Genomic DNA, 21,328 nt, shown 5'->3' with positions numbered 1-21,328 from the left:
AACAAATACCAATCTATATGTATTGTTCATTTATTTATGGCCAGATAGTATTTCCTTAAATAAGTCATCTACAACCCATTTTAACTAAGGTGGATACACACATGCATTTTTGAGATGTAGCATAAGGAATGGAATTAATGGGAAATGGGTTGTACATATAACCCTGCCTTAGTTGGTATTTGAATTAATTCAAAGAGTAGCTGTGTAGATTTCTTGTCCCAACACAATAGCTCCAATCTTCTATCTGTAGCAGGTCTTGAAAGTGTCTCTTTCCTTTGTATTTGTCTGTACACAGTGTATGCCACGTGGTTTTATTTCACCTGTACTGTACATGCTAATTCATAAACATAGCTTGTTCCACATGTGCATGTCTTGTGACTCAGGCTTGAGTATATGTCCCAAAAATGGTGTTAAATGGGACTCTCTTCTTAGGTGACCCTGAATAAGAAGTATTATGTGTGGCTTTGTTAAGGAGAATCTCACTTATTTCTAGAGATCTGTTATATAGCAACACATAGGTTGAAGACAAAGCATCGAAAAAGGAACAGTACAAGCAGATTTTACTGAAATAGATGGAGGTCCCTCTTAATCTTTGCAAATTTTTCTTTGCCAGTTATAAATTCCTCCACTTGTTTTGTGTTGGTCATAAGAAAAACAGTCAATGGCTCCCATTGTCTCCACAGCTTAGTTGCATCTTTTGTTCTGTTCTGTAAAACAAGATGATTAATAGTTTTAAGGACTGGAGGGATGGCTCAGGAGTTAAAGAACTTGCTGATCTTGCAAAGGACTCTAATTTAGTTTTCAGCACCCACATAGCAGCTCACAACTACATATAACTGCAGTTTCAGATCCAGCACACTTTTCTGGCCTGAACAGACAGTATGCATGGTGCACATACATACATGAATATACAAATATTCATGTACACATAAAATAAAAATAAAAGAATTTTTAAAAACATAATTTGATTTTGTTGTTGTTGTTGTTGTTGTTGTTATATATCCTCTGCAGATGAACCTGACTGTCTTTTCTTTGGGGAAATATTTTTGTTGTTCAGTTTTGTTTTATGCTTAAGATTAGCTATTTCTCTTTCTTTAGTGCCAAAAGTCAGCTGAAGCACAAGTTACTAGCACCAATCTCTTCCTTACTCATTCCAGAGCCAAAAACAGCCAAAACATCTAGAAGGTAGATCCTGATGATAGAGCAGATAGGTAAAGTCCAGCTAAATTCTCTCTAGCCCAACTGTTTCAAAATAAGAAAATACAGACAGAAAAAAAAATCAAGACCTCACCCAGTGCCTTTGTCACATTGACCACCAAGTCACAGAGCTTCCCTGAAAAAAGGAGATTTCTATGGAAATGATAATCACCCTCCTGAGAGTACGCGGGGCTCATAAAACCAGAGGAGTTTGGAAAGGTCAGCAAGCAGGGATAGTTATCTCTTGGGGAAAGATTTCTAAATAACCCTGAGGAGAAAAAGAGGGAAGGAGGGAAAGAAAAAATAAAAGCTCAACTAGGGGAAAGCAGAAATGTGCAAACTGAACAGTTTCTGGATTATAATTTAATTATAGCCATCAATCACCTTGCAGCCGCTTCTCCCAGTTTCCCAGAAATCCCATCTAAAGCCATATGATCCAAGCAGTGGAGAATACACAGCCCATTAGCAACCCTAAAGATGGGGAACAATGTGGAAGATATTAGCCTGAACAGGATTTTAAGGAACTACCTAAAATTAGAACAGTCCAGGCCCTCTTGCCACAACTTCTAGGCACATGCGAGAGCAAAGCTCCTTTTAATTACTAAGATAAGCACTGCCTCTCTTCTCGAAGGTTGAATGTGAAGTGGAGATCTTTTCCAAAGGGCTCCTCTTTCCAGATGCTCTTATTTCAGTCTCTGTTTTCACTAATGTGGGGAACTGACCTGCAGTTAGTCATTTTATGAATGTGAATTCATGGTCTCTTTAAATGAGGACCTTTTTAAGTTGAGCATTTAGATACACATTTGTTCCATTAATTAGTATCAGGGGATGCCAACAAATGTCTTCTGCATACTGTTATTTATGAGGTTTAAAGTGTTTTAATTTCTTTTCTTTTCTTTTCTTTTTTTTTGAGGGGTTCATGTTTCCTTGCTCTAAATTCTGTAGCTCTTTTAGGAGTTAAATGACTTTAGTCTTTTAAACTCCAGTGTGTTGAGAAAAGAGAAAAATATTTCAACCATGGTAATGCCCCCTGCCATGCTGTATTTATCTCCCACTAGGTGCCCAAATGCTTCCTCTTCTTCTCAGGCAGATAATTGCAGTGGGGTTGCAACCAGAGAGAACTGAGCTGGTGCTAAGCAGTGGATATAAAAAGAAGTGTTGCCTGGTGGAAGTAAATAGAATCTGAGACTATAATCTCTGCCCTCATTTCTTTTTGAACCCATAAATACCCAGAGAAATGAATGCTTTATATGCATGTAGAAATGTGTCTGCCATCATGCATGCTTTTGAACTTGTCTTTGTTTGCAGGCATCCTATGATTTCAGTCTCCTGACTGCTTACCACATTGTTTTCTCTTAATACGGATGGCCTTGCCTTCAAGATCCTTTGTGTTTTTTAATATAATCATGTCTCGTTGCGTGATTCCCCAATAGAGTTCGTCTGGCGATTTAATGATCAGAAACATTCAACTGAAACACAGTGGGAAGTATGTGTGTATGGTTCAGACTGGGGTGGACAGCGTGTCATCGGCAGCTGAGCTCATAGTGAGAGGTAAGCAGTAGTACTTCCTATGTTGTCAAACTCAAGGTTTTCCATGATCATTGCTCTCAAGAAGAAAGCCATGGTGAGACATTATACAACAATGCAAGGCATACTTGAAGGTCACTCCTGACACCTATAAGCCAGAAGATATGACAATAAGAATGTGTTAATTCAAAGAAATGAAAACCTCAACTCTACCCTTCAAATAATCTGTGCTGTAATTGGCATTCCAAAGTTGCTGCCAAGCCAATGCATTTTTGAGCACGTCATTAATTCAGCAAATTATTTAATAGGAAAGAGAATGTGGTGCATGTGTGTCTGCCCCCAAGAGAATAGGCATTATCTGGAGTGATGGGAAAATTCAGCAGCCTGGGTTACCATCTCGGGTATTGATTCACTGCTAGACTTAAAAAGCCAATGTCCAAAGCATATCACAGAATAAAACACATCAAGGTAGCAAGCCAAGTTGTGTTTCACAGCAGGGCATCTCACCCAAAGCAGAGGACAGTGAATTTGGAAAGGTGCATAAAATGCTGAATCTAGAAAGGTACTGGGATACTACTGAATAGAGCCTCAGTAAGCAGGTGCCATGGGTAGTCACATAGTATTATGAATCACCACTTCCTATCCTGATCTCACAGCTCACTGTGGGGAAAGTGGTAGTTTTACTGCCAGTTAAAAGGCCTCTTCCACTAAGTGCTTTTGAAAGTGATATCAGTTGGAGGTATTAGAGTGGTGATGTGAGCCTCTTGACTTTGGTAGCGGAGGGTGATAATTATGGGATGATCTTTGCATTTTTGCCTCCTTTAGGTTCTCCTGGACCACCAGAAAATGTGAAAGTAGATGAAATTACAGACACAACAGCCCAGATCTCTTGGACAGAAGGTACAGATAGCCACAGCCCAGTTCTATCCTATGCTGTCCAGGCTAGGACACCTTTCTCCGTGGGCTGGCAAACTGTCACAACAGGTAAGGTTGATGGGAGAAGCAGAGGGAAGCTACAGAGAGAAATGCATAGCAATTGAACGCTGGCACAGGCAGGCTCTTACCTTTTGAAATGTTCTTTGCAGTACCTGAGGTCATTGATGGCAAGACACATACAGCTACTGTGGTGGAGTTAAACCCATGGGTGGAATATGAATTTCGAGTAGTAGCCAGTAACAAAATCGGAGGCGGAGAACCCAGTTTACCCTCAGAAAAAGTAAGGACTGAAGAGGCAGGTTAGTGCTTTTGTTTTCTGAGTAATGGGTTAATAGATTTACCTGGGTATATATTTCCATTAGCTTTGGTCTCCCAGACACCAAAAGATCTGTCTCAATAACCCATTGTTACAATAATATGACCTTTATAATGGCAGACTTTGCCATATAGCATTTATCAAAAGAACCATGTCAGTGATTCTGATGTAGTGTGACATTTCAATAGTTCAGTCAGTCACAGACGATCATTAGTGTGTGTTGAGTGAATATGTTTTTGTCACTTAAGTTTATAATTACTATCTGACATAGTTCCCTGTTAGCAGGGGAAACATTGTTTTCATTTATAAGAAGCACTGACAAATTGGCCTGATAATAAATACCACTGGGAGCTATGTTGCTGAGAAAACTCATCTGCCACCACAACAGCAAATGCATGTAGGCAACTGATGAGGGTATATTATGGATCCATAAGTGTTAGATTAAGAAGCATCATTTTAAGAATTTGTATGAGGCAACTATTAGCATGTATCACAAAGCTACTTTCATAATTCGAAAAGTATGCTTTCATTAAAACTCAAAGGTAGCAGGTAAACCTGCCATTCCTTTAGAGAAGCACTCATGGGAAGATCAAGACTTCCCTTTCCAGTATCAATAATATTAATTAGAATGAGGCATGAGATACAGCCAATGTATCACTTCAAGCACTATGCCAAAGGAGTATGGAATATGTTTGTGCATTTTTAATAATGCCCTTTTCCTCAGGACAGTACACCTAATGTTTGGTCCAGGAATTGTGGGACACAGGTAGCATGTATTCTGGCTCTCGTCTTCATTTGTTCACAAAATGTGTGTTTAGAGTCCATCTGTTATGCATCCAGCAAATACAGCAGAGCTCATTACAAAGGCACTCTAATGAATTTATTTTCTATTTAGTTTTATCATAGGATTTACAAACCAAAATGTTCTCAGTGTGAGTGAGAAAGCTGATATCTGCAGGAGTTTTATCAAGAACATTTTCTAGCAGGACCTGAGGGTTCCTGTCTGTGTCACTCTTACCAGTGTGAAAATTCCTTTTCAGTCTGGAAGAGTCCATACTAAATCAATTCCCTGTCAATCCTGAGAAATCATTTTCCCTCATTTTTCTTTTACCTTAGTGGGGAAGTAGCTTTCACTTGGGTTGTATTTTTTTTTCATACTATTTCAGAGACTTCTGATTCATTTATGATTTCATGTAAATAAAATAATTTGAGAACTTTACCAAAATGTTTCGTAAAGGCATGTGAATAAGTGATGATCTTACTAATGAGATATATAAATATACACATGCATCTATATAATGTTTTATAGTGTGTCAATGATAAAACTCTTAATGATATCTCAAATGAGCAAATGAGTCTCCTTTCAGATATTACTGTATAAAAATAGTGTTTTGCCTCTGTGTCTCTGACCCACACAGCTCCAGAAGTGGCACCTTCTGAGGTCAGCGGAGGAGGTGGAAGCCGATCTGAACTAGTAATAACCTGGGATGTAAGTGTTTGGACAACATCTTTCCCATCTTGTACTGCTTTCCATTCCATTATCTCAACTTCCTACATTGTATTGATATTGATGGGGAAGGTGTTGGTGGTGGTGGTGGTGGGTAGTGGTGGTGGTGGTGCTGACGGTCAAGGTGGTGGTGATGGTGCTTTTGCTAGTGATAGTAATGTATAGATACTGGTGGCACTGATGCTGGTATTGGTGCTGGCTTGGGTGACATCATTTCTGGCAGTATTAGTGCCAGCAGTAGTATTGCTAAGTGATGCTGATGGTGATAAGACAAGCATTATTGCTAATTTTGGTTTTCTTGTGCTGGAGGTAGTACTAGTGTTTGCACAGGGAGGTATGTAACTGATAGGGTTACTATTGCTGCTGTTGATAGCACTAATCATTCTAGTGTTTGGGGTGTTATTGGGTCCAGTACTAGTAACAGTACAAGGATACGGTGTTGCCACTGATGCTGGGAATGGTACAGATGATTCTGGGTGTGCTGATCATTCATAGAATATGTGCCAGTGACAGTGTTAGTTTGAAACTAGTGCACCTGTTGATTTTAGTGATTCAGGTAATACAGGTGCTGATGTTGATAGTGATGGTACTGTTGGTGTCATTGGTGCTGGTGATGTCCACAGCACTGGTTGTACTGGTGGTAGCAGTGGGGATAGTGTTGTTGGTGCTGGTGGTGGTGCTGATGGTGGCAATAATAGTACTGCTGATGGTCTTAGTGGCAATGCTGATAATTATGCAAAGTATTAGTGATGATGCTTCCAGTACCTCTGGCAGCAGAGCTGGTCACATTGATTCTGTCACTGGTAATACTGACAGCATTGGTAGTTCTGTGCTGGTAGTGGTGCTAGTGGCATTGGTGCTGTAACAGCACTGATGGTAGTACTAGTGGTCATATAGTGCTGGAAATATCAGTACTGAGAGTGGCAGTGCTCATAAAATTAGTGGTTCCACTAATGGTGGTGGTGTAGTAATGACGCTGCAGCTTATCCAAATGATGCTATTTCTGGAAGTAGTACTCTTGGTGGTGATATGATATTGGTATTGATTCTTGTGGTGCACATCTTGGTGATGGTACTTGTGGAACTAGTAGCGCCTCTAGTGGCCTATGTCACAGTGCTTCTGGTGTTGGTTCTATGGATGGTATGAATGGTAGTCGGCCTGGTGCTGATACTATCAATGTTGGAGGAGCTATGGATAATGCTTATGATGGGATTGGTAATGGTGCTCACAGTGTTGCTGGCGGCACTGTTTTTGGTGATATTGGTGGTACTGGTATAACTAGTATTGTTGCCTGTAGTACTGGTGGTTCTGCTGGAACTGTCAGTACTGATTCTGGTGGATTTGGTGGTGTTGGTGATGTCAAGAGTAGTGCTGGTGCTGGTGTCTCTGTAGAGCTGGTAGCATTAGTGATAGTAGAAGATCTAGGATTATGAATGGGGATCATGCAGGGTGCTCTGACCAGTGCTTTTAAGAATAGATGCTGCTGATTCTTAGAATTTCCGGCACTGATGGCAGTGTTGGTGCTGTTGTTGGTAGAACTCCCTCAGGGATTTGTGCTGCAAATTTTGGTGTTGTTGATTCTGATTGTGTGATGCTTATAACTCAGATAGTCCTGGAGGTGGTCCATGGTGCTGTAGCTAGCAGTGGTGGTGCTGGTTGTAGTGGCAATGATGCCTGTGGTGCTGCTCTTCACCCAGCTGCATTCTGTGCTAATAGCTTTTCCTCTCATTTGCGCTTACTATTTTCATTCCATACTTACAATGTGGTATCAATGAAAATAACAAGGCAAGGAGACCATAAACAGTTTGATAAAAATCATTTGCTTCTTGAATGCAGAACTGAGAATCAGGCACTAACAGTTGACTTTTGTTCAGTAGTAATATTCTATGCAGCCCTGTGCGTTCCATTGATATCACACAGACCATCATGTGCTTGGGTGTCTAGTTTCTTCCTGGCCATTCTCTTAGCCTTAGCTTCATGTCACAATTAGGAAATACTGTAACAATGAGTTTAACATTTAAAAGACACTAGAACCAAATTCTCTGTGTAAATTTGCAGATAGTGATGAACAAGTAAAATGCCATTTTCCTGTGGTGGATATAAGCAGAATCTTTTAAATAATGACATGTAGCTTTGAATTAGTGTATTCTATTCACTTTCTCTTTCTCTCTAGTGTTTTTGTTCTGAGTCATAATATCCAGGTATGACCTTTTCTGTAAAATTAGCATTTAGGGATTCGATCATTTTTATTTGTCTTAAAATAACAGGTGTTCTTGAATGAAAGTTTATGTTATTAGAAGCTCAGACTTGGACCATGTGACATTCTGATATCTAAATAATCAAAGAAAATGCAACTTCATTATCTAGATGACTTTGAATGACTATCTAAAAGCAGCTCACCTGACTGTTCATGAGTGCTTTTCTCGTTTTTTTAAAACACATCTGCTTAATTCCACAAATGATTTCTCTGTCATTTTTGCCTGGACCTTATAAGTTAGGATGACTTAATATGTCTTTTCTTTGTAGCCAGTCCCTGAAGAACTACAGAATGGTGAAGGTTTTGGGTATGTGGTTGCTTTCCGCCCACTTGGGATTACCACCTGGATCCAGACAGTGGTGACATCCCCAGATAACCCAAGATACATCTTTAGGAATGAAAGCATTGTGCCTTTTTCACCATATGAAGTTAAAGTTGGTGTTTACAATAACAAAGGTGAAGGGCCCTTTAGCCCAGTGACAACAGTATTCTCTGCAGAGGAAGGTATGGAAAGTACAAAGGCTTTAGTTCCAATCTAATCAATGCATTGCTTTAAAAAATGTTTTGAAAGTTCTTTGTGACTTGTATTTTTTTTTAAAAGAGCAGTCATCAGAGCTGTTGTTAGATTACCAGTGCAAATAATAATGATCAACTATACCTGACTATAAATGTTAAGACTCTGAATAGTTATAGAGCATAATGATCAATTACAACTGTTCATGAGGCATTCCCATCCTGAGTTTCATATTGTGAACCATGGAATACTGTCATCTCCTAAATTTCATTTATCTTCTTGGTGTGAAAATTAAGCAGTTCTTCAAACTACCCTGGCCCAGTGCTATAAACAGTATTTCCTATGGCCTAAGCAAAGGACAGAAATATGATGGATAATGAGAACCAGGAGTTTGACATTTAAGAGATGTAAAGTGTCTATCTTTGAATCATGACCGCAACCATTGTAGACACTTGCATACTTCACTGAGAACCTGCTCAGTCATTCTGACTTTCTTGTATACCTCCTCAAGAAATCAAAATATAATATTTTCTTTCAAGCCATCTTGAGAAAATGATAATGCAATTAGGAGAATCAAGCAAAATTGCCATCTGAGATATTGGCAACTGAATGTTAACCCTTTTATCACGTTCTGTCCCATACCATGTTATATGGAGCATTCAACATCTGCCAGACATTGCCATTTTGAATTTTTAAATAAAGGTTGAAACATAGGTTCAATTATTAGTCTCTGTTTAGACATGAGAAAATGGGAGACTGATGAAAGATGTGAATGGATTTGCTAAAATATATTTAGTAAATGGAAAAACCAATTTCACCTGGGGAACTTTGGCCTTAACTATTCTGAACTTATGAACGATGATAGCATATTCTTTCCCCTATGTCTCAGACTGGGTAATAAATTATGAAACATGGTTCAAACTTGGTGATTCCAATGGTAATAAATATAGTCAGATTTTCTAAAACTCCCACCTTTAGTCTTATATTTTCATTTTTCATTAATGGGGAAGAATAAAAATTGTTGTAAAATTTTTTTCTAAAGAGAGATCCTACTGTTTATAGCCAGACCTGTTTTTCAGAAACTATCAGACTTGTCAGGGCAGGACCAGGGCTTAGGCAGTGATGAACCAAGGAGTCTTTAGATACTGCCTCCCATGCTCCTAAGACCTGAGTGTTGTTGTGGAAAAAGAGACTTCCAGAGCGTTCTACATATTCTTGTCTTGCTCACTTCCCCTATGTTCTTGACCCACTTGCAGTGACAGATATACTACAATTATGTTACGGCACCTCAGTGAGTCAAAGTAAAATCTGCTCAGTGCTCCTCATAAAGAACCACAGTCTGAGGGGCTCAGAAAATGTTCTGATGCTTAGACTGCCAGTGCTGAATTGATTGGTTCTAAGTACTGCTGGTGTCTCTGCCCCAACCCTAAGAGTCTTTAGATAGAGAAACCACTGTGCCCATCCTTAAACCCTGATTCTATTTTGGCCTCATGTAGTCAGGGCATAGAATTTAATGCAGAAATGGATGTTGAAGAGGAGAAATGTCTGCTGAGAACCAGTATGCTGAGAAAAGCAAATCTCTGTGAACCCCATAAAACCCAGGAATAAGTGTTACAAAGAGGATTTCCTGGTATTAAAATGGACATGTCTACTCTCTCCTTGGATAGCATTTGCAATCTATCTCATTTAAATCTCTGTTCCCTAGAAACTGCACTCACTCAGTACTTATGAGCCAATGACATTGACTTGACCTTGGTCTTTGCTTGACATGATGTCAGTAGCATTTGCAGGTAAACAGCTGGTGTGGGATGAAGCAGAAGGAAACAAAGACAGGATGCAGAGAACAAAAGGACAGACTGAAAAGAGGAAGACACTAAGAAATAAGTCCAAAGAGTGAAGTATAGGTTGCTATGGCAATTAGGCAGTGAAAACCTGGTGACTGTGAAGTCACCTTTTCCTAAGGAGAAGAGTAGGATCTACATTTTCAGGAAATGGTAAATGGTTTCAAGTACTTTTACAGAATATTATAAGCTCTTCACCTGATCAATGTTTTAATTATTATTATTTAAAGATTTCAGCCAAGTTTGATGTACATTCATATAATTGTAGTTCCCTAGAACCAAGGTAGAATGATTTTTGTGAGTTCTAGGCCTGCCTAGACCACATGGAAAGTATGAGACCAGCTAGGACTACATGTCAATACCCTGTCTCAAAAACTTAAATTGAAAATTTTTAAATTTAGAATTTCAGATGATTTGTCAATTTAATGCCCAACATTACCACTGTATTTCAATTTCTGTTTCTGAACAGAGCCAATGGTAGCCCCATCCCACATCTCTGCCTATAGTCTGTCTTCCTCAGAAATTGAAGTTTCATGGAACACAATTCCCTGGAAGTTGAGCAATGGACATTTACTTGGCTATGAGGTAATTGCTTTAGAATTAATGTGTGTTTTCATGTTGCTACAGTGTTTTATTTTAAATTTTTCTTAACATCAGCATTTTAGACAAATACTGTCTTCAGCTGAAATTTTCTTACTGGCAGACAGATTGCCCCATCTGAGAATTTTAACTCAGCCAGGTAGAAGGAAATAACCATTTGGGTGGAGAAGGCTCATACAATATATATGGAGGGAAGTTGTGGAGTCTAAATCTTCCATGTGGGTTCTCTAATAAAAATGAGATTGAACTATAGTACTCAGTGTATATAATTGTTATGTCACCAGGAAAACACATTCCCCAGGGTTTTGGCCTATTCTCTTGGTGTTCTTGTTACATTGTGAGATTCTCTTCTAGTCTCTAGTACATTTAGCAGCCTGTAACATAACTCTCACTTGCAGTGATTTCAGTATTTGGTGAAATAAGAAAAACATTTAAAGAGAGGATCTTGTAAGACCAAATAAAATGAAAGTCAAAATAAGTCAGCAAGACAATAAATCAGTTTGAGTGGAAAGGGACATTCCATTTTGATAGAGTCCACAAGGGTAGGAAAGCTTAGCCAGGAAATTAAAGGAAAAGTAAATAAACATGAAAAAAGTATAAACATTTCCCACTGAGCATGAATGGTGTAGACATCGCTAAAGGGGATCTGCTGGAGAAGGGTGACATCAGAATGGCATAGTAGAACCATCATACACATGATGATAAAAGATAAAATGATCCAATGTTTAATACAAAGCAGTAGAGCTAAGAACCAGAAAAACGAAAAAGAAATATTAAGATTTATTTAACAACAATATTGGGGGTTGGGGACTTAGCTCAGTGGTAGAGCACTTGCCTAGCAAGCACAAGGCTCTGGGTTTGATCCTCAGCTCCACATAAAAAAAACAAAACAAACAAAAAAAAAAAACAAAAAAAAAAAAAAAAAACAATATTGTAATGATAGTTATGATTTCTACTTTACCCACATCTGCCTTCTTAGGAACCTCCCTGTCTTAGGGTTTCTAGTATTGTGATAAAATACCATGTCCCAAAGCAACTTGTGGAGGAAAGGGTTTATTTCACCTTACAACTCTTGGACCACACTCCATCACTGATGGCAGTCAGGACAGGAAGCAGGAACTGATGCAGAAGCCATGAAAGAATGTCACGTACCAGCTTGCTTCTCATTGATTGCTTAGCTTGCTTTTTTGTGTAGTTCATTACCACCTGCGGAAGGGATGACATCTCCCACAGTGTTCTTGGCCCTTCCATATCAACCATTAGTAAAGAAAATGACCTACAGACTTGCCTAAGGCAATCTGGTGGAGGCATTTTCTCAACCAAAGTTCCTCTTCTCTGACAACTGTAGCTTGTGTTAAATTGTCAACAAAACAAAAAAAGCAGTACACTACCTCTGTGAGCAACCAGGTGACTTGCCCAGGCTTACACGGGCATGTTAGCTCCACACAGCCTTTTCCCCTTCGGCTTTTCAGTCCAACCACAGGTGTTGGTCCCAGGGTGGTCACCTGATCTTAGGCAACTGATCTACAAAAAGTCCATCACAAGCAGTTGGGTTCTTATTTGACATGTTTAAATAAGTAGGGTAGACATTATAGCCATTGAGGTGCTGCGTCAGATTCACAGCTTATTTCTATTTTATAAGCTAACACTCCAGGCATGCTGGGCAATGCTCATAAGATGAGAGGGAGCAGATATACTCCTGTGTTGCTCTGGAGGACAAAGCAAGCAAGAGCTTATAGAACGTCAGAAAGAACAAATAGAAGAGCCATTTGAATTTGATAGCTACCTGAATCTCAAGTAGCCTTGAGATTTTTTTTTTTTTTTGCCACTTTGCCCTTCTTCTCATTAAAGTCTCTTTGTATTTGAACAGCTCTGCATGTCTCCATTCCTTGTAACCAAACAAGGCTTGACTTAAATAAATATTAACAAGTGAATTAGAGAAAGGACAGGCACCAGAGCAGTGATGCTCAAGATCTAGGCTATGGGCCAGTTCCCCAGAATTACCTGGGGTTGTTAGTAAACATGAGCTCTGTAAATTCTCCTTAAAACAACTGGATGAAAACATGTAGGTAATGTACATGTTTTAGTAAGTATTAGAAAGGTGACGGCTTTTATTGTTAAACATAAGAACAGGTTTTGTTAGAAAGAAACCAAATCAGAAACAAGAGACACCCACTCATTTAAGGAAAGGGAGGTGGAGGATGAAGAGTGTGAAATACCACAAAAATACAGCAGGGACATGATCAGCCTCTGAAATGAGGTCAGAGTAGAAATTAGGAATCCAGGCACCTGATTCTTTGAGGTGGATGTAAGCAGTGGGCCATGATAGGGCAGCAACAGCAGCTCCCAAAGGCTAGAGCACTGACTGTGACAATGACAATAAAGCTCTGTTGGCTGCAAGCAGGAGCATGGCCTCAAAGCAATGAAGGGAAAGCCAGTCCCTGCTGTGTGAGCAGTTTCATAAGCTGCATGCTTCCAGCAAGCTGGACAAGGTAACTTGTGGAAGGTATTTGTCATAACATACGGCCCATGAAAATAAAAAGCCAGCTGGAGACCATGTCTAAAGAGACTATTTAAGTTGTTTATTTGCCAATTTTATTCCAGTAAATAGTCTCAAGCAGACACTGAGTCCTAAGCTTTCTTGCTTAAAGAGAGCTTGAGGAAACTCAGGAAGAGTTGAATCACCTGGCCTGGTACCTGATACCTACCTGATGCCTTCTAGCATTCTTTCCATTGGGTAAGAAACGCCAGTAGATGGTTCTGTGTGTCTTGGAGGGTGCTGAGAAAGAAAATATGGAAAATTTTGGGTCTTGGTGGGCAACAGTTTTGGAACTCCCTAGCAGTGCCCAGATAGATTCATGGCAAGACCACAGAATGGAACAGCTGTGCTCTGGCATGCAGCAGTGATTTCCCATTCACCTAGAATAGCCCCACACTGGTACACCTAAAGGGCTAAAATCAAACGTCATAAAAAGTTACCTATCCCAGGTTTGGAAAATGACCCAGGAGTGACTATAATTGAAATTCCCATAAGATGAGCAGGACAAAGAATTCAGTTTTCAGTGAAAACTAGTCAAGGAAAATTAATTATATATTTGACAATCTTTAGTGAGGAAACAGAGATGCATACCAACCTTGAATGCTTTTGCCCTTACAAACAAAATGCAGGATCATAAGTCCCAACATGGCTGTACCTTGTGATATACTCAAATGAAATAAATGAGTACACCATTCTGGACTTGTGAGTTTATAAAACATCTTGAGAGTGTTGGTTGTTGGGAATTGTTACATGTTATGGATGTGTGTGTACACATGATTGTAGAGGCTTAAAGTTGATGTTGAGTGTCTTCCTCTATTTCTTTCCACCTTCTATTTTAGAGACAGGATCCCTCACTGAACCTAGAGTTCATTAGTTCAGAAAGACTAGCTGACCAGTAAGCCCCAGGTATCCACTTGTTTATGGCCCCCTAACATGGTTTTTTTTTTTCCTATAACAAGTATGATTTAAAAAAAATGACAGTCAGTCACCAGAGCTGCACCAACTTTTTACATTTAAATTCTGGAGATTGAACTAAGTAGGGCATATGAGTTCTGAAATGACTGTGCCATGTCCCCAGCCATGACTTTTTTAATGTATAAATTTAGCTGCTGAAGAGTTATTCAGAAAAGGTCATTATATTGAAAATAGATTTCATGTTAGAAAAAGCATGTGAGCATGTGATTGGTAGAAAATCAAAGAACCCTAGTGGAAGCCACCACAGCATCTAGTAGAGGTTACACCATTTTCATGCAGTCAGATCTTCCTGGGTGACAAGACAGGCCCCATATGGAACAGAGGGTTTCAAGTAATTGTTTGTTCCTATTTCCCAGGTCCTCAGGGGAGTATGAAAAAAAAAAAAAAAGAGAGATGACTAAATTAATACAGTTTGGACTTTGCTGTTTGGGGAGAGAGCTCCAGCACTTTCATAAAGCTTTCCAAGGTTCACTTAAAATAGAGATAATACTAGCCAGTAACTCAGAGCCTTATTTTAGAATTAAGTGAAAGAAAGCTCCTTGCCCGTCTTTAATATATGGGAGGTGCTTAGTCTTACTGCAACTTGATATGCCATGTTGTTGATACTCGGGAGAAACCGCCCTTTCCTGAACTGAAATGAGTGGGAGAGGATGGAACAGAAAGGGTTGGGGAGAGGGACTGGGAAGAAAGAAGGAAGGGCAAACTGCAGCTGGGCTGTAAAATAAATAAATAAATTTATTTGTTAAAAACAGCAGCATTTGTCAAAACTGTCCAAGGAGCCTTACAGTTTCCACTTTCTGTTTTGAATGTTGGACTTTTCATTCAAATTTTACTGAAAAAAATTTAAAGAAAGAAAGAAAATTAAGGAAATAAAATAAGTCTACTGTGCATCAAATGTGTGACCCCAGAGCTGTTGTTCCTGTTTCTGGTAGGGCAGGGGATTGCAAGAACAGTGATAATGCAACTTTCTATATAAACTTTAGGGAGTGTTTGCATTTTTCCTGTTTGTGCAAAAAATAACAAACAGGATTTCCAAATGTAGCACATACAGTGTATGCAAAAGAAGCCATGATTGAAAATGTACTCTACAAGGGTGTGTGGTATGCACAAAGGAAAAAATGAACTAAGAGATTCATGAACTGGTGGGGAAAATGTTAAGAATTCATTTATGTAATTTTAGCCTGATAAAAATATACCTTTTCTTAGTTTCAGCAATTATTTCAAAACTAACCTGGAAGGATAAATGACTTAGCAGAGTAATTAATTATCAGTCATGTGGCTGAGTTTGTGGGTTGCAGTTTCTCAAGTTTGTCTTTGAACTTGTTAATAGCTCCCGCCTCTCTCTCATCTCAGTGAGGGCTGATCACAGCCCATGTGGCAAGCTGTGCACATGTCGTCATTAGCATCAAGACTAATTTTCTTTCTGATTTGACCAAGCGTTAGTTGAGAAGCTCATTTCCCTGGACTCCAATTTATTTCATCTGCTAAGCAGTTACACTTGGGCTCATGTCTTTCCTGGTGCCCTTTAGAATATGAACAAGAGAGGCAGACATAATGAAGAAGAGGCAGATGCCTGTAGGGGTGTGGAGATTGGATGCCTGGGGAAGAGAACACACAGTTCTTATATGGTATATACTAATAATTTACTACTACTCCTCCTCTTAGTCCTTCTCCTCTTCCTCCTCCTCCTTCTTTTTCTTCTTCTTCTCCCTCTGCCTCTGCCACTACCACCTCTGCTTCTGCTTCTTCAAAAAAAACAATACTTTGACAATATCATATACACATATAATACATGATTATTACTCTCATCTTCCACCCTCTTTTATCTCCCTCCCATTCCTATGAGCCCATTCCTCCTTCCTTACAAATCCCTTTTCCACATCATATCTTCTTTCTTTTGTGACCTACTGAGTTTATTCAGGGCCATCTGTGTGAGCATGTTTATGAAATATTCATTGCAGCCTGGTAGGCTAACAATGAAGACTAACCCTCCAGGTAATAGTTAAGGGAGAGGTAAGGGACAAATGTGCTCCCCCATCTATGACTGACTGTTGATAGCAAGCCTAGTCTTGTGAAAGCCTGTTACAGATAACTGGAGCCACTGTCAGTCCATAGTTACAATGATCATGTTGAGGGCTAAGCACTCTACACTCACATATTCTTAGCACCTTGAGCAACCATGAATCTCTGAATTCACCATGATCCACTGCAAAGAGCAATTTCTCTGATCAAGGCTGAGAGTAGTATTTTTCTGTGTGTGTGTATGGGTATAAGACAATTTATAAGAGCAAATTCAAGGACCTCATCCTAAAAATTGACTCTCTGGAACCTACTGGTAAAGGAGTGGTATGTCTACTATCAGGGTAGCTAGATGTCTTCTTATCATATTGGAAGCCTACTCCACAGCATGAAATTCACATTAGGTACTGCAAACCCAGTCAAAATACCATGACTGGGAGGTCAAAGGCTTTACTAAATAGACATATTATACCTTTCAAACTCCCCTCTAAATAACTGGAATATTTATACCCAGAGAGGTACTGCAGTGACTGCAGAGACTCAATCCTGATCAGAGTATAGAGATAATAATTGTTTAATGCCCAGTTATAAATGGGACATGTGTATCACCTTTCCAAAGCTGTGGGAACATCACAGAACAAAGGAGAGACAGAATGCAAATGCTGGAGTAAAGTAGGAAGCAATATGGAATGCTGACTTTAGAGCATGGCATAGGTTCTGCATTCTTGAACTTGCAACAACAGCTTTAGTTATCTGTGCAAGATCTTCGAAAGTTTAGACCAGTCACTACACTGTCATGGAAGGGAGAGGGTTCATGCTTTATGCCCACCAGAGTTCGTAAGCAGATAACAATTGACGTCATTTATAGTAGTGTAGCCATTGATAAGTTACACATTATCCTGTAAACAAACTCCCACCCATGCTCCTGTAAACAACCTTAATGAAACTCATTGGGTCACTAAGTGAGATAATAATAAAAAAAGAAGTAGGACTATATAAAGAGAGAAAGGAGATTGACTTGGGTGGTATTGGGAGAAGAGAGGTTAATAGTGAGGGATACAAATGAAGCACGTTGCATAACTGATTGAAGATATCATAGTGAAACTCTTTATTATATATCTCTTATGGGGTCTTTAAAACACTGCTTTGACCATAAAATTCCTTATCTGGAAGTCTTCAGTAACATTAATCATACTAGATGCTTTAGATGGAACCTGAATCCGTGAACAGAAATACAATGTCAAATTCAAAAATTGACCTCAGCTGAATTGTGAAGTTTCTCGAACAATACTTACCTTCACTAAAAATTTGTAATAAAATTATATAAAAAAATTGATTTTCCATTGCCCAGCAGCTCCCAATTGCCAATTGCTACTCAGCTAGGGGTGAGACATCTTGAGTCCTTCCCTCATCCAGGTTCCATTGAACTTGTGCAGGTCTTCTGCATCCAGTCACAGCTGCTGTCAGTTCATATTATTTATAATAACCTCTTGTATTTATTTGTGTGTGCGTGTGTGTGTGTGTGTGTGTGTGTGTGTGTGCGCGTGCGTGCGTGTGTGTGTGTGTGTGTGTGTGTGTGTGTGTGTGTGAATGTGTCAAACTAGAAGAAAAGTTTTCATAGTAAAGAGAAATGATAAGGAAATACTAATTACCTTGGTTAGAGCAATGTATGAAGTATACAGACACTACAATACCATACTATATGACATTAATATTGCCTTAGTTTCCTTTCCTGTTGCTATAATAAGATACTTCAACCAAAGCAACTCAGGGAGAAAGGATTTGTTGCAGCTCAGAGTTCGAGGTTCTAGTCCAACCTGGCAAGAAGACATAGCAGCTAGTCACATCGTGTCCTCAGTAAGGAGCAGAGAGCAGTGAATATGTGTTTCTGCTCAGTTTTCCTTCTCCATTTATCCATTCTAGGATCCTAGACAGGGAATTATGCCACCCACAGTTGGGTGGGTTTTCCACCTCAGTTAAATACAATCAAGATAATCCCCACAGGCATGCTCAGAGGTCTACCTACCATTTAATTCTACATCCTGTCAGACTGACAATCAGCATTAACCATACGAAGTATATACAATTAACACATGTTCATATTTATTTTTTAATTTAAAAAAGAGAAGAAATAAGCTCATACAGAATCATTTTTCTCAGTGTGTGAAATAAACCTATACACGTGAACTATCTCAACACAGAGTATTTAGGGAGAACCTGATAGGTTTTTGTTTTAAGTCTGGGAGAGGAGTAAACACAAAAGAATCCCTCACAGAGACTCCTTGATATCTTCATCCAGCCTCCTGTTCCAAACAGCTGTACAGAACGTATTTAGTCCCTAACATTTTCATTTGACTGAAGAAAATTATCAAATATTTGAGTACCTTCTCTGAGAGAATGGAAGCAAAGGCATATGCCTTTATGCTCATTCCTTGTTACTGAGCAAAGAATTCACATCGGAAAATGAACACAGGAAAATTGGACACAGACAGTTGAGATATATTTGCATAAGGCAATTCAGGCAAGCTTTACTTAAGTGAGTAAGCACAGATTTTAAGAGAGGGTAGAAAACAGAGTTCTGCAGTTGAGGCTGGTTGCAGTGACCGTCCACAGGGGTGAAGAGTAACAAGGACTCCTGTGTGGCCTTGGCTTTCAGCCATATAGCTGGGAGAACAACTTTTGCTTCCCAGGGGCACTGTGGTTTTACTAGACGCCCCCTCCAAATGATGTCCAATGAGAAGGCAGCAGGAAATGAGCCAGATTGATGTGTGCAGTTGTTCCACATGACTCTCCAGGGCCAAAAACAGATTGACCACGAGGGAAAGATAAATGTGGACTTGTTTTCCTAAAATAGCTCAATGCATTTTTTTCCATGCCTTCTGTTTATTTCAGTGTGTTCAATGTAACAGCTATGTTAAAAAACATTCGTCCCTTTGAAAATAGCTAAGCAGGCACATAACCACTTTCATCTATTTAAAAGTATTCTTGATTTAATACCTGTTCTTTAGTGGCTAAGCAAAGGTACCATTTTTCAAGACAGCGTCTTTATGTACTGCATTTCAGTTATACTTAAATTAAGTGAAATCTCTGCAGCAGTGATAATAAAGAGTCTTCGCAGCAGGAGTATTACTTTGGGGTAACCAAATTACTTGCAGAAATAGAGATAGCATTCTTAATCGTGACATTCTTCCAGTTTGTTTCTGTTTACTTATCCAGATTAAATTGTATTGACTGGCAAAATGGTTTTATGATTCAAAAGGAAAGCAAAACAAACTTGTATTATCTCATCGGAAAATTAAAGCACTACATTTCATAGACGCTCCGAGAGTTGGAATTTAATACCCAGCCTGGTGAAGGAAGGAGGGAAGTATTCTTAAATGGTGTTGATCCAAGTCTCCTCACAATTCAATGATGTTTTGTTCCAAGGTCCCAGGGGAATTCTGAAACCATTGATAATGAAGTTTATTTTATAAGTGATAGTCTTAAGAGATTACCAATAACTAATAATAAAATAGACCACATATGATAGCATACTCCAAGAACAGGTATTCTAATGTCATCTCTCTTAAAATACCTTTCTCTACAGAAGTTGAAAGAAGCTTGTGGTCCACTGAGGATAAGTGAAACTGTAGAGAATGAGACTGTGTTTAAGGAGGGGACTTGCTCAGCAATAGAGGTCTGAGAACAGTTAAGTCCTGTCCTATGGTGTGAGACTGCCCTTAGCAATGAAGTAAATGAATCACACACGTACACACACACACACACACACACACACACACACGAGAGAGAGAGAGAGAGAGAGAGAGAGAGAGAGAGAGAGAGAGAGAGAGAGAGAGAGATTCCTCTCCCACAAACCAAGTTGCAATGGCTCACTACCATTATAGAGACAAACTGGACCTACCAGGTGTCCAGCCATGAAAAGCAGCTGAGAAGCACATTTCACCCTTAATCACCTTCTCCTTTCATATGGTTTTCTATGTTATTTTCCCCACAGTAAACTCTGAGTGGATTTAGAAGATGAAGGTGCCTACGCCCATCAAATTCTGTAAAATCTTATCCATGTGTCCTTTGAATGTTGTTTTTTCCTGGTCCCTTTTTCAGGACTCTAGTTGGAACTACATAGCCCATCTTCTATGTCTCTTAGCTTCACTTTCAGAACTTTATTTTGTTTCTCTGGGCCATGTTCTGGACTAATGTAGAAATACTTCCACCATTCATCTTTAGCTACATTCTTATCAATGTTTTTTTTTTTTTAATTCTTTTCAATTCTAAGAAATTTGCCTGCTACTTTTCAAATTTAGCTAACTTTTTATCTATTATCACATAATGATTTTATCTTGTTTGCAATACACTTGGGTATTGTAAAGAAGATGACCTTTTAGTCTACTATAGTAGGCTGGTAGCAAATATCCCACCTATGACTCTTGGTACACTTCTCGTTTATAACACTTGAGTTTCTGCTCCTTTTTTATAGACACTGCCCTCATGTTATCCCAACTTCCTATAGGAACCCAAGGAAAACGGAATAATGCAGAATTATTTAGCAGCGAGGCCTGCTGACACTGCTAACTCAGGGGGATTGCCAGAGGAGGGTTACTAGTTCAAGGCCATCCTGGGTTGCACAATGAGTTTGAACTCAAGCAACTTAATGAAACTCTGAAAATTTACTAAAAAGTGGCCCAAAGCACCAGGGTGGGCTCTTCAGCATTGCCCTTGCTAGTTCACCCCTTACAGCAATGACCAAGGGGCAGGGCCAGTTTTCCTGCCTTTACATCCTCAGAGTCAGCTCTCCCACACCTACACCTTTAGGGCTAACTCTACTGTGTTGCCCAGGAAAGGTGTAGGGGTCACTCCCCCAAATGGTGAAGACAGTCTACAGCTGGTGAGCTGACCAACCCAGCAACTACTCAGGCCCAGAACCAGAATTATAAGTTGGCCCACCTCAACATCCACACCATCTGTGATCTGATGGAGCACAAGAAGGGGCCAATCCTGTAGAATCAAAGCTGCGGGATATCCATGACACAGGGCAGCAACAAGATATCCAAGAGAAGTCCCAGTGAGGTCCTAGCATCAATAGTGTATAAACCAGATGCCTCA

General features: G+C 39.4%; 1 protein-coding gene across 1 annotated transcript in view; it reads left to right on the top strand.

Moving 5' to 3' along the window:
* Cntn3 (contactin 3) overlaps positions 1 to 21,328 on the top strand; it is a 209,651-nt gene that overhangs the window by 166,358 nt on the left and 21,965 nt on the right. Inside the window, exons 11-16 of the mRNA XM_036182004.1 lie at positions 2,631 to 2,748; positions 3,550 to 3,708; positions 3,810 to 3,959; positions 5,395 to 5,465; positions 8,010 to 8,244; positions 10,565 to 10,680. Of these exons, the coding sequence (XP_036037897.1) occupies positions 2,631 to 2,748; positions 3,550 to 3,708; positions 3,810 to 3,959; positions 5,395 to 5,465; positions 8,010 to 8,244; positions 10,565 to 10,680 (849 nt within the window). The remainder of the gene's footprint in view (positions 1 to 2,630; positions 2,749 to 3,549; positions 3,709 to 3,809; positions 3,960 to 5,394; positions 5,466 to 8,009; positions 8,245 to 10,564; positions 10,681 to 21,328) is intronic.

The sequence above is a fragment of the Onychomys torridus genome, chromosome 3 (genome assembly GCF_903995425.1).
Source record: "Onychomys torridus chromosome 3, mOncTor1.1, whole genome shotgun sequence".
NCBI classification, from domain to species: Eukaryota; Metazoa; Chordata; class Mammalia; order Rodentia; family Cricetidae; genus Onychomys; species Onychomys torridus.
This window is presented reverse-complemented; position numbering and strand designations above follow the sequence as displayed.